The sequence below is a fragment of the Podarcis muralis genome, chromosome 17, assembly GCF_964188315.1.
Source record: "Podarcis muralis chromosome 17, rPodMur119.hap1.1, whole genome shotgun sequence".
Classification (NCBI taxonomy): Eukaryota; Metazoa; Chordata; class Lepidosauria; order Squamata; family Lacertidae; genus Podarcis; species Podarcis muralis.
In genome coordinates, this window is record NC_135671.1 from 27889666 (window position 1) to 27901686 (window position 12021).

The following is a 12021-nucleotide window of genomic DNA, read 5'->3' on the forward strand; positions in this document are numbered from 1 at the left end:
TTAAAAACTGTGTTTTATTTGTTGTGAATTGCCTTGAGTTCATGGGAGTTGGTGGAAGGGTTTACTTTTAAGAATAAATGATTTTCAACAAGCTTTAATCTCCTTGCATTTTAAACGATTCTGTGAGATTTGCAAATATTTCAGTCCCTGCTATCAGTGAATCATTTCATGGGAAATTCCAATAAAGCTGTAATTACAGAATTAATTAACATTCACAATTATATATCTATATAAGGAACAGGGTCATACAGTCCCATCTGTTTTTCCAAGTGCAGATTTGAATGTCTTTTCTCTGTAAAAAGCATATTATTTGCTAAAAAACAAAACAGTAGTAAACATAGCCTTGGAAAATTCTGTTGCCAGATGAAGTGCAAATACAGTTGTTGTTTCTTTTTAAGATTTCCTAATGATGTAAAGGGCAAAGTCAGTAACTTTGGGGGATTTTGTTTTGTCTCCAGAAATCCTACTCTGGTGAAAACACTGCTAGTGTTATTGCTCGTTCCTGTGCAGCGACGGCTTTGTCTCTCTTGGTGCCGGTTTTTATTGCATCCTACAAGGAAAAGGTTGAGGAAGTCCTGAATTTGCTGGTTGCCATGTTACCTGGGAAACCAAATGCAGATGAGTCTCAGGCTGTTCAAATTCACATGGGCCTTGCTTTGGGGATGTTTGTCTCGCGATTATGTGAAGAGAAAGTCAGGTATGGATTACCTTGTACAGCAGGTGTGTAAATAACTCCCCACCCCCACCCCCTTCCCATGTGAGACATTTAAATTATGCAGAGCAACATATTTAGATTTCTGCACTTAACGACTCCCAAGGTGCTCTGCAAGACGATTTCGTTATCTCCTGGCTTCCTTGACCTCCCATCTTCTTCCTCTTTGTGTTGTTTCTCTAAAACACATAGAATTAATTTGTTAATGCTACCTCCACCCCCCCAACCCGCCAAATGTGCTCTGAGTCTCCCACCAACTCTGCTAGAGAGGGTGTTGGAGGCATGTGGAGGGAGCAAACAGGGCAAGTTCTGTTTCCCAAGTAGAAAATTTTTGCTCTGAGGGAATTAGTTAGTTGGATACCACCCCAAACCTTCAGGAGATTTCACCCTAAGATACCTGGTTTCCACGCACCTCGCCCCAAAAAAGCATTCTGTGTTCTGTTGCAAGCCGCCCAGAGTGGCTGAGGAAACCCAGCCAGATGGGCAGGGTATAAATAATAAATTATTATTATTATTATTATTATTATTATTATTATTATTATTATTATTCCAGCGCTTGTCTCAAGCCTCTCTATTAAAAAGCAGAAGCAAATCAGGGCTCTGCATTCCCAAACTCATCCCAGTACAGTGGTGCCTCGCAAGATGAAAAGAATCCGTTCCGCGATTCTCTTCGTCTAGCAGTTTTTTCGTCTTGCGAAGCAACCCCATTAGCGGCTAAGAGGATTAGCGCTATTAGCGATTTAGTGGCTTAGTGGCTATTAAAGGATTAGCGGCTTAGCTGCTAAAAGGCTATTAGTGGCTTAGCGCCTTTGAAAAAGGGGGGGAAAGCGGGGGGGGGAAATGGCGAGACTCGCAAGACGTTTTCGTCTTGCGAAGCAAGCCCATAGGGAAATGTGTCTTGCGAAGCGCATCGCAAACGGAAAACCCTTTCGTCTAGCGGGTTTTCCGTCTTGCGAGGCATTCATCTTGCGGGGCACCACTGTATAGAAAACAGAGAAGGCAGTGAACCATTCCCGCTGGCTGCTTATATCCATCCTTTGACAGTGTGTGAATTGTGCTGGGGTATAGAAGGATACCCTAACTGCGGGAGGCAGCGGAAGACAGGAGTGCCTGGCGTGCTCTGGTCCAGGGGGTCACGAAGAGTCGGACACGACTAAACGACTAAACAACAACAATAGAAGGATATGTCAATCAATCCTCCACCAGGCCCAGGGCCTTTTCAGTGATGGCTCCGACCTGGTGGAATGCTCTGTCCCATGAGACTAGGTGCCTCCAGGATTTAACCTCCTTCCGTCAGGCCTGTAAGACAGAGCTATTCCGCCTGGCCTTTAATTTGAATTCAGCCTGATCTTTTATTTCCCTTCCCTTCCCTCCCCTTACCCTTTTATGAAGATTACCCACTCTGAGACCCCACAGCTAATTCTCCCCTGGCCTCCTCGCTGGCCCAAGTAGGACCATTTCAGCCAGCTAGCCCTGAGGATTATCCAATGCTTATTAGATGGATTTCCCCTAAATTGATTTCTGAACTTTGAATGTTATTATTCATGTTTTTATACTGTATTTTATGCTGCTTTTACAATTAAGTGTTTAAATTTGTTGTTAGCCGCCCTGAGCCTGGTTTTTGAACCGGGAAGGGCGGGGTATAAATAAAAATTTATTATTTTTATTATTATTACTATTATTATTGATCCTAGTAGCCCAGTGGCTGTCATTGAATGAACGCGCCTTAATAATTGCCACTTACAGAGCGCCCTGAAGGAAAGCAAAAGGAAATGCAGTGGAATGTCATATTAGTATCACACAAGTATTTTCTTCCTCTTTTGGTTTGGTCCAGTGATGTCTCTGGAAAACAAATGGATCTGCTGTTGATGAAGTCCTTGGATGCCCTAGAGGGCTGCTGCTTTGACACAAGCCTGGAGTACAAGTAAGCGTGCCGTACAGTTCCCTGCATTTTGACTGGATGCGTTGTGCAGTACTGTAGGGATTAGTGTTGGACTCGGACCACGGAGCGCAGGGTTCTGTGGGCACCAAGGCTGGCGTTTGTGTCTTACTCATAGTAAAGGTAAAGGGACCCCTGACCATTAGGTCCAGTCATGACCGACTCTGGGGTTGCGGCGCTCATCTCGCTTTATTGGCTGAGGGAGCCGGCGTACAGCTTTCGGGTCATGTGGCCAGCATGACTAAGCCGCTTCTGGCGAACCAGAGCAGCGCACAGAAATGCCATTTACCTCCCCCCCAGAGCGGTACCTATTTATCTACTTGCACTTTTGACGTGCTTTCGAACTGCTAGGTTGGCAGGAGCAGGGACCGAGCAACAGGGGCTCACTCTGTAACAGGGATTCGAACCGCCGACCTTCTGATCGGCAAGCCCTAGGCTCTGTGGTTTAACCCACAGCGCCACCCGCATCCCTTCCCTTATTCATAGTAGCCCCACTGAAAGGAATGGACCTAACTTACTTGTGTTCATTAATTTCAGTGGGTCTACTCTAAGTAAAACTCACTGGCCTACCACCCTGAATAATAAGGTGAATTAAGGAGAATTCAGGGGTGTCCCCCTCGTTCCCAAATTGAAGTGTGATACCAGTTTTTAAAACCTCCAGTCAGCTTCCCACAAAGCCTTATGTTACTCTGTGTTTATGTTGTTCTGTATTTCCAAATATCACTGGGTTTCTTCTCCATATGCTTTGGAAGAAGTGAGGCTGTGCAAAATAGTAAAAGAGCTAGGGATTGTTATTTGGTTAAAGCTCACCAGTGGAGTATATTTTTCTTTGAAAAAAAACTTTTTCTCCACTTGATCAACAACAGCAACAGATTACAGCTCTTCAGAGCTCTGAACCAGCGTACTGGACAGCCTCACGCTATTAAGCCTGTTGGAGACTTGTAAAAGCTTCTTGGGAGGCCAGTCAAAAGCAACCCCCCCCCCCCCAAAAAAAAGACAGTGCAAAGCTTTAAAAAACGTAAAAGGAAGGGTACACACTACTCACCCACCTCTCAGTTATCAATCAGTTTCAAACTTCATTTCTGTCGCAGACCAGCATAAGATAAAACATACGGATAAACTGAACACATGAAACTTAAAACTTAAAACAGGTAAGGGATAAACACTAGTAATTAAAAGGTGATTACTGTATTTTTCACGCCATAAGACGCACCTGACCATAAGAAGCACCTAGTTTCCTCCATCCTAGGGAATGCAAGGGGAAAAAATTCTTTAAAGGGAGCGCTGAGCAGAGCCTGTATCATCCCAGGCTCTGCTCAGCTCTCCCTTTCACGAGCCATGAGGGGCGTGTGTGCGCCTCTTGGGGGCTTTTCACTGACAGGCTGCCTTTCCCCCTCCTCGGGAAAAAGCCCCCAAGAGCCACACACATGTTCCAAGCAGCTCGTGAAAGGGAGCGCGGCTCTTGGGGGCTTTTCTGAGAAGTGGGGGAAGGGACAGAGCTGTGCGCTCTGTCCCTTCTCCCACAAAAGCCAGGGATAGCCTCACCGCGCAGTGCTCCCTCTTGCTGTTCTAGCTTCTGGCTTAGCCGCACAGCCTGCATTCGCTCCATAAGACGCACACACATTTCCCCTTACTTTTTAGGAGGGAAAAGGTGCGTCTTATAGAGTGAAAAATACGGTATATCATACAAACTTTAAAAGATAGAAACAGGGATAAACAGTTCTAAGCGATTATAAGGGAGGGAGCGTGAAGGAGCAGAGGTCTTGCAATTGGGGCCTAGTTCGTGGTGCAAACCATCCTTCGACAAAAATCCATCATGGGCGAACCACGTGTTTAAGGGTTGGTCTGGCTAAGGGCAGACTGGAGTTGGTGTGGCAAAACTCAATTCATCCTAGTGGACTGACTCCCACTGCTGCCTTGTCTGAAATTGGCAGGCTTAATCCACTCTGGAGGGGCTCCTGTGCCTGTAACTTTCATCCGCTTTGGCTAAAATGGAAAGAGGTTTCAAATTCCCACCAGTAGTGAAAGGGAAAACACAGAGCATCTTGGAACCCTAAAAAAACAGGTTGAAGCACAGAGAGCATACTCAAAAGCAGATTAAAAATGCACAAATGCAGATTTAATGTGAATATTGGGACTTTTGCACACCCCTATTCTTTTGGTTTGTTTTTGTTTTAATGTACCGTATTTTTTGTTCTATAAGACTCACTAGACCACAAGACGCACCTAGTTTTTGGAGGAGGAAAAGAAGAAAAAAAAATATTCTGAATCTCAGAAGCCAGAACAGCAAGAGGGATCGTTGCGCAGTGAAAGCAGCAATCCCTCTTGCTGTTCTGGCTTCTGGGATAGCTGCGCAGCCTGCATTCGCTCCGTAAGACGCACACACATTTCCCCTTACTTTTTAGGAGGGAAAAAGTGAGTCTTATAGAGCAAAAAATACGGTAATTGCTTTTCTTTGTATACATGTTTCAATTTCACCCACATGGACATGCATTTTCAGGGTACATGTGCAGTGAAACAAGTACGTATATCTGCCCCAAATATTACAAGGTGAGCTCTAATAAGTACCTGTTAAAACTATGGTTTGTGGAGCAGCTCTGACTGACAAGCAGGCAAGCAAGCGCAGTCACACACTCTGGAGTTCAGGCACTGGTCCTTGCGTTTAAGGGACTTGGATTTATTTATTTATTTGGGCCAATAAAAGTGACTCTTCAAATGAGGTCTTTCGCTGCCTTTCACAGCAGCGGAAGTGTTTCATGGAAGCCGTTATTTCCATACAGAATGTGGGAAATTGCATCCATACAAACCCCGGGCTGCTTCACCTATTACATTTTCCCACACTGAAGTGTAAGGAAAACCACGTGTTCCCTATTATATGATTCCCCGCCCCCCCTCCTTTTGCCATGAGCACACCGATCAGGAAATGTGCTTCAAGCAAGACACTCTTATTTTTGGTTCATGAGTAAGCCTACTGCCAGCTGAGGCAGCCCAAGCCTGGCAGAGGGAAAACAAACCTTTGAAACTGAGTTTGACTTATTCCCTGCTTTTCAACAGTGTTCGTTCCACCAGGCTGCCTTATTTGGTGCAACAGGGACTAGTTGGCATTGCAGCAAAAAAGCATTGCATCTTGCTTTTTGGCCACTTCAGAATTCGCTGGAAATCTGGAGCTTGCTGGGAGCAGAATACAGTATCCAGGCATTCAAATGCATGCAAATATATGCAGATTCTGTGCTCCCTTGGCCCAGGGTTTAGATTTGTGTTTGTCACTGGGAATCTGCAACCCTCGCTGTCACCCAAGAAAAGCTTGGTTTGGGGTTGGATTGGCACGACTCTGCTCCCGGGCTGGCAAAGTAGAAGGGGCATATGGCAAAAGGAAGCTGCGTCGGCCGCGCCGCTTTGCAGTGCCCTCTGCTTCAAGTCGGAGTTCCTCCACAGCCCGAGATGAAAGCCTCGTGGCCCTCGCCAAATTAGCTTCCCCTGCCAGCCGAGAGCAGATGGAAGGACTGAGACAATGGTGCAGAGATGAAAGATGAAAGATCTTTCCCATCCTGTTTGAAGTGTGGGGAAAAGGGAAAGAAATAAAAGCCTCTGTTACTATGGACACGACGTGGCATCATCTCCTAGGTGGGAAAAGATTGTTAGTTTCGGAACTTCTTGCCCCGTTTCAAGGTAGATTCCGTGAAACTCTGAAAGGGGAGGAGGGCGTCAGTGTTTTGACTTGGCAGTGGGATGTCCAACTTGCACAACCATCCCACGCTCAGCATTTCATCACCGCCACAAGTGAATTTGCCTAATTCCTTCAGCCCCTGGCCTCCACCTCGTCCTCTGGCAGCAGATTCCATAACATAATTACGCGTTGTGTAATCTTACACAAGCTTTTACAGTGGTACCTCGGGTTACATACGCTTCAGGTTACAGACTCCGCTAACCCAGAAAGAGTGCTTCAGGTTAAGAACTTTGCTTCAGGATGAGAACAGAAATCGTTCTCCGGCGGCACGACGGCAGTGGGAGGCCCCATTAGCTAAAGTGGTGCTTCAGGTTAAGAACAGTTTCAGGTTAAGAACGGACCTCTGGAACAAATTTAGTACTTAACCTGAGGTACCACTGTAATTTTGTGCTACCTGAATCTACAGCGTTAAGAGAGAAACACCCCCTTTCTCCACACTATAATATGTTGGCATAATCTTCTGCCTTTTCCCCTTTGTTGCCTGTCTTTCTAAACTAAAAGGCCTGTTGAATTTATCCTGATCCGGAAGGTCCCTTGATCCTGTCACTTGCTCTTTTCAGCACCTACAAGATCCTTTTTAAGAGGAGACACCCAAAACTTTAAGCATCATTCTAAATTTGAGAGCCAAAGGGACCAAACCATCTCAGTCATCCAAGCTTTGCCCTCTTCCAGAGCACTCTTATTTCAATCCCACCTTATCCCATCCTAGTTTCTCCCCCCCCCCTCAAAAATAAACCCCTCAGCATTTCATTCCTACTGAGCATGCTCAGTCCTCATTGGGACGTTTCAGGGGTTCCCCCTTAGAGGTTCCCCCCCCCAACAGCTCACATTTTTCAGTTCTTCAAACATCCTTGGCCAATGAATTGATGCTTTTTAACCTGCCAATTAGCTCCAGAACCCCCGAGGAATTTTCTGATTGCCTAAAAGACACGTCTCCCTGGTTTTCAATGGGCAAAAGAGCTATCTAAGATGCACTGCTGCCATCTGGTGGGGCAAGAAGTTCCAATGTGCAATTGTAATTTTGTGCTTCTGCGCGATGAAATAGCCAGTGGACATTTGTCTAAAAGCCTGTTCATTCACAAATGCCTCTGCGGTACATTCGCTGTGAATATGTGGGATATGTCATCAGAAAGGGAAATGCCATACTTTTCCATCTATAAGACGCGTCCCCTGTATAAGGCGTCCCCTGTTTTGGGGGACTCAAATTTAAGAAAATGGGAGATGGCACAAAGTTGTTGAGCTTTTTTGGGGGCGGGATTACCCAGGGTTGGTGAGCTTTTTTTTGGGGGGGGGGTTGCCAAAAATCCCGCACATGTTGCAAAATCTGCCTCCTATCTGACCCATCGCCAGCAGAAGCTGCCAATCGCCCGCCCAACTGTCGGAGCACCAGCCAATCAACACCACCCAATCAATGCCACAACCAATAGCACACACAATAGCCGCTGACAACCATGGCAGCAACCAATCAAACGTCCACCCTAGGCACTACCCATATATAAGACGACGCCCACTTTTTAGAATGATTTAGTAACTCTAAACTCTGTGTGTTTGTACATAAAAAACACACCAAAACCCACACACACAGAGCATGTAAACTTGCCCTTAAAAGTTCTGTGCATCTTTTCACATTAACTCATCTGAATGTGTCCATAATATCAATTTCTCATGTACTGTTTGTAGCCAGAAATGTTTTGAGAGCCAGTGTGGTGCCAGTGGATAAGAGCGGTAGACTCGTAATCTGGTGAACCAGGTTCGCGCCTCCGCTCCTCCACATGCAGCTGCTGGGTGACCTTGGGCTAGTCACACTTCTCTGAAGTCTCTCAGCCCCACTCACCTCGCAGAGTGTTTGTTGTGGGGGAGGAAGGGAAAGGAGAATGTTAGCCGCTTTGAGACTCCCTAGGGTAGTGATAAAGTGGGATATCAAATCCAAACTCCTCTTCTTCTTCTTTTGTGGCTGCGTTACTGAGTTGTGAAAAACCATTCCCCTGTTGTGTATATAACTAACGTATGGTTCCCAATACCTTTTAGACCTACTAAATTCTCCTCTGTTTTAAGCACCGGATGCATCTTGGGTGTCGGCCTCGTTCTGTCACTGATGTGTCGCAGCAGCCCATCGGAAGGCCAGGCTGACATCTCTGCCTCCCTTCACAAACTGAGCAAATACTTGGATGATGCAGAAGACCAAAGCAGAACATTTCAGGAGGTAACACACTCCAGTTTCCAACATCTCCCAACCTCCCACCCCAAGTCACATGCAGTTCAATCGTTCATTAAAAAAACCATCTCACCGACTCTTTTCTAAAATTCTGTGTTACTCTTCCTGTTATCCAGATTCTTGCCTATGCGGTCGCCTGTGTCTGCATTTCTGCCTTCAGTGTTAAGATCATCGAGGCCACGGAGGCGGAGGAGATCATGAGCAAGCTGCAGAAATTAGCAGAAACTAATCAGCAGGTTGTATCGAGAGCTTGCCATCCATTTTACCAGGCATCGGCAAACTCGGCCCTCCAGATGTTTTGAGACTACAGTTCCCATCAACCCTGACCACTAGTCCTGTTAGCTAGGGATGATGGGAGTCGTAGTCCCAAAACATCAGGAGGGCCGAGTTTGCCTATGCCTGCATTTTACATTTGTTCACAAATAAATGTTTATGCAATATATAGCATTGGAATCGTTGTAGAGTTGGAAGAGGCCATGAGGATCATCTAGTCCAGCCTTTCTCAACCTGTGGGTCCCCCAGATGTTGTTGGACTACAACTCCCATCATCCCTAGCTAGCAAGGCCAAAGCTCAGGGATGATGAGAGATGTAGTCCAACAATATCTGGGGACCCACAGGTTGAGAACCGCTGATTCTAGTCCAACTCCCTGCAGTGCAGGAATATTTTGCTCAACGTGGGGTTCAAACCCACGACCCTCAGAGTCTCATTCTCTACCGACAGCTATCAAACCAAAGGCCCGTCCCGAAAGCCTACAGCACCTGGTGTTCCCAGGCGGACTCCCATCCAAGTACTAACCAGGCCTGACCCTGCTTAGCTTCTGAGACCAGACGAGATTGGGTGTGTTCAGGGTGGTATGTTTTATCACATACAATCTACAGTCGTAGGGATGTGGGTGGCGCTGTGGGTTAAACCACAGAGTCTAGGACTTGCCGATCAGAAGGTCGGCGGTTCAAATCCCCGTGAGAGAGTGAGCTCCCGTTGCTCGGTCCCTGCTCTTGCCAACCTAGCAGTTCAAAAGCACGTCAAAGTGCAAGTAGATAAATAGGTACCACTCCGGTGGGAAGGTAAACGGCGTTTCCGTGCGCTGCTCTGGTTTGTCCAGAAGCGGCTTAGTCATGCTGGCCACATGACCTGGAAGCTGTACCGCGGCTCCCTCGGCCAATAAAGCGAGATGAGCGCCGCAACCCCAGAGTTGGCCACGACTGGACCTAATGGTCAGGGGCCCCTTTACCTTATCTACAGTCGTACCTTTGAAGTCAAATGGAATCCGTTCCGGAAGTCCCTTTGACTTCCATAATGTTCGAAAACCAAATCGCGGGTTCTGATTGAGTGCAGGAAGCTCCTGCAGCCAAACAGAAGCCCTGTCAGACGTTTGGCTTCCAAAAATAGTTCGCAAATCGGAACACTCACTTCTGGGTTTGGGAGCCAAAATGTTCGAGAACTAAGCTGTTCGAAAACCAAGGTACTGCTGTAATACCTTTCTTACATTTTATATTAATGCTGCAATGAGCACGCAAGTAGAAGAATAGGGTAAAACAGTCAATCTCTGTCAAGTAAACATAATAATTATTAAAGCTTGCCACAGACCTACTCTTCAGCTCTGTGCTTTTTGCAGCTTTTGGTTCTATCCTGATGTTAAAACAAGAACATGCAGCACTATACTTGAAAAGGAGGGGATTTTTTTTTTCTTTTTCTTAATACAATTCATACAATTGCAACTGGCCTTTCTAAATGCCTGCCTGGCCTACATTTCTGGTTCTGTTTCAGACGCCTGGGTTTGCCTTAGCATTGGGGAACATTGTTCATGGATTGTCTGCAAGCGGACATGGCAAAGCGGAAGACCTCGGCAACAGGCTGTTTCCTGCATGGATGAAAATTGTCCTTGCAGAGGTAAGGGATTGTGTTTTGTTGCTGTTTCAGCCAATAATCACCTGAGAATAGGGTGCACCATTTTCATAGGTGACCAAGCCTTAGAAGTAAATATTTTGGAAAACAGCTTTATTTGCTGCTTTAAACCATACCCCCAGCAAATAATAATAATAATAATAATAATAATAATAATAATAATAATAATAATAATAATAATATTTGTATAACTAAAGGCCATAAAATATTTTAACATTTCTGGTCAGCTGAGATTGCTTTTGCTTTCAGTTCAGTGGTTTTCAGACTTATTAGTATTGCAATGTTACAAAGACTTTGGACATATCAGAGGACTCTAATTTGGATGAACTATAATACGCAGTTGATTAAGATATTTAAAGGACCCACAGAGTGGAGGAGGAAAGTCCTAAGATTCGGAAGAATCTTGTTTTATTTTAAAATTTAATTGTGTGATTTACTTTGTAAAACCAATTTAAAAAAAATTTTTTTTTTTAAAGGAATATTGCCCACAGCCAAACCTGAGTAGGCTTGAACCACCAACCTTCTGGTTAATAGCAAGATTCCCTGACCCATTGTGCCCCTAAGGTTCTAGAAGGTTATAGGTTCCTTAACCCTACCTTAATTTTTTCCTGCCCATTTCTAATATTTCTGTTCTTTCATGTCATATTGAGTAGTCCTTCAGTGTCTGAATAGACTCCTTAGATAGAAACACGATGCTGTTCAGTTTTGTCAACTACAATTCCCATCATCCTCAGACAGAATGGCCAGTGTCCAGGGGTGATATGAGTTGTAGTCCAAAACGCCTGGAAGGCACCACATTGATTATTCCTGCGATAGATTTACTGTAATTTAAAAAAGTTACCTTTGTATTGCCACATGTTCCCGATCCCTGCTATGCACCCACTAACTTACCAACGTTCCACAAATGCCTGGAAAATAAATACATTCTGCATGATACATTTGTGTTGTTTTGTTTCAATCTCAGGGAGGTCCTACAATGCAAAGGCTTGCAGCGATCCATGGGCTGGTTGCTGTGGTGGGTTCTGAAGGAGCCATGATACAGGTAAAATACTAGATGATTCGTGCCTGAAATATGTCTATTTTTAAAGTGTATTTGAGGCTGGTTATTTTGCTTCAGAAGAATTTTCTCAATCACATTACGCTGCCAACATGCCTGCCCAGCCAATGGAAACCTGAATATGTTAGCACCGTTTCCTCACAGCCCTTCGAAACAGATGAAAAATTCTCCCTGTTCCAATGTTGTTGTTTTGTAACATGGCAGCTGGGCATTGGGTTGACACGGGTGGCGCTGTGGTCTAAACCTCTGAGCCTCTTGGGCTTGCCGATCAGAAGGTTGGCAGTTCAAATTACCTGACCTGTTGCTGGCAACCTTGTGGCACCCTCATCAGTGGCAGCTTCCACAAACTCCCATCAGGGATGGAGAGCAGTTTTTTACCTTTCTGGCAAGGTTGTCTTCAGGTCTTTCAATTCCCCCATGAAGTATAAATGAGGAGAAATCCGGTGGTCCCTGCCATTGGGAAT

General features: G+C 45.3%; 1 protein-coding gene and 1 pseudogene across 1 annotated transcript in view; one reads left to right on the forward strand and one right to left on the reverse strand.

The window, feature by feature from the left end:
- The window catches only part of FOCAD (focadhesin), a 127894-nt gene that overhangs the window by 97385 nt on the left and 18488 nt on the right, over window positions 1-12021 (forward strand). Inside the window, exons 27-32 of the mRNA XM_028712104.2 lie at window positions 459-697; window positions 2547-2636; window positions 8434-8581; window positions 8710-8829; window positions 10363-10485; window positions 11465-11542. Coding sequence (XP_028567937.2) covers window positions 459-697; window positions 2547-2636; window positions 8434-8581; window positions 8710-8829; window positions 10363-10485; window positions 11465-11542 — 798 coding nt within the window. The remainder of the gene's footprint in view (window positions 1-458; window positions 698-2546; window positions 2637-8433; window positions 8582-8709; window positions 8830-10362; window positions 10486-11464; window positions 11543-12021) is intronic.
- On the reverse strand, window positions 9342-9464 carry LOC144326042 (5S ribosomal RNA; annotated as a pseudogene).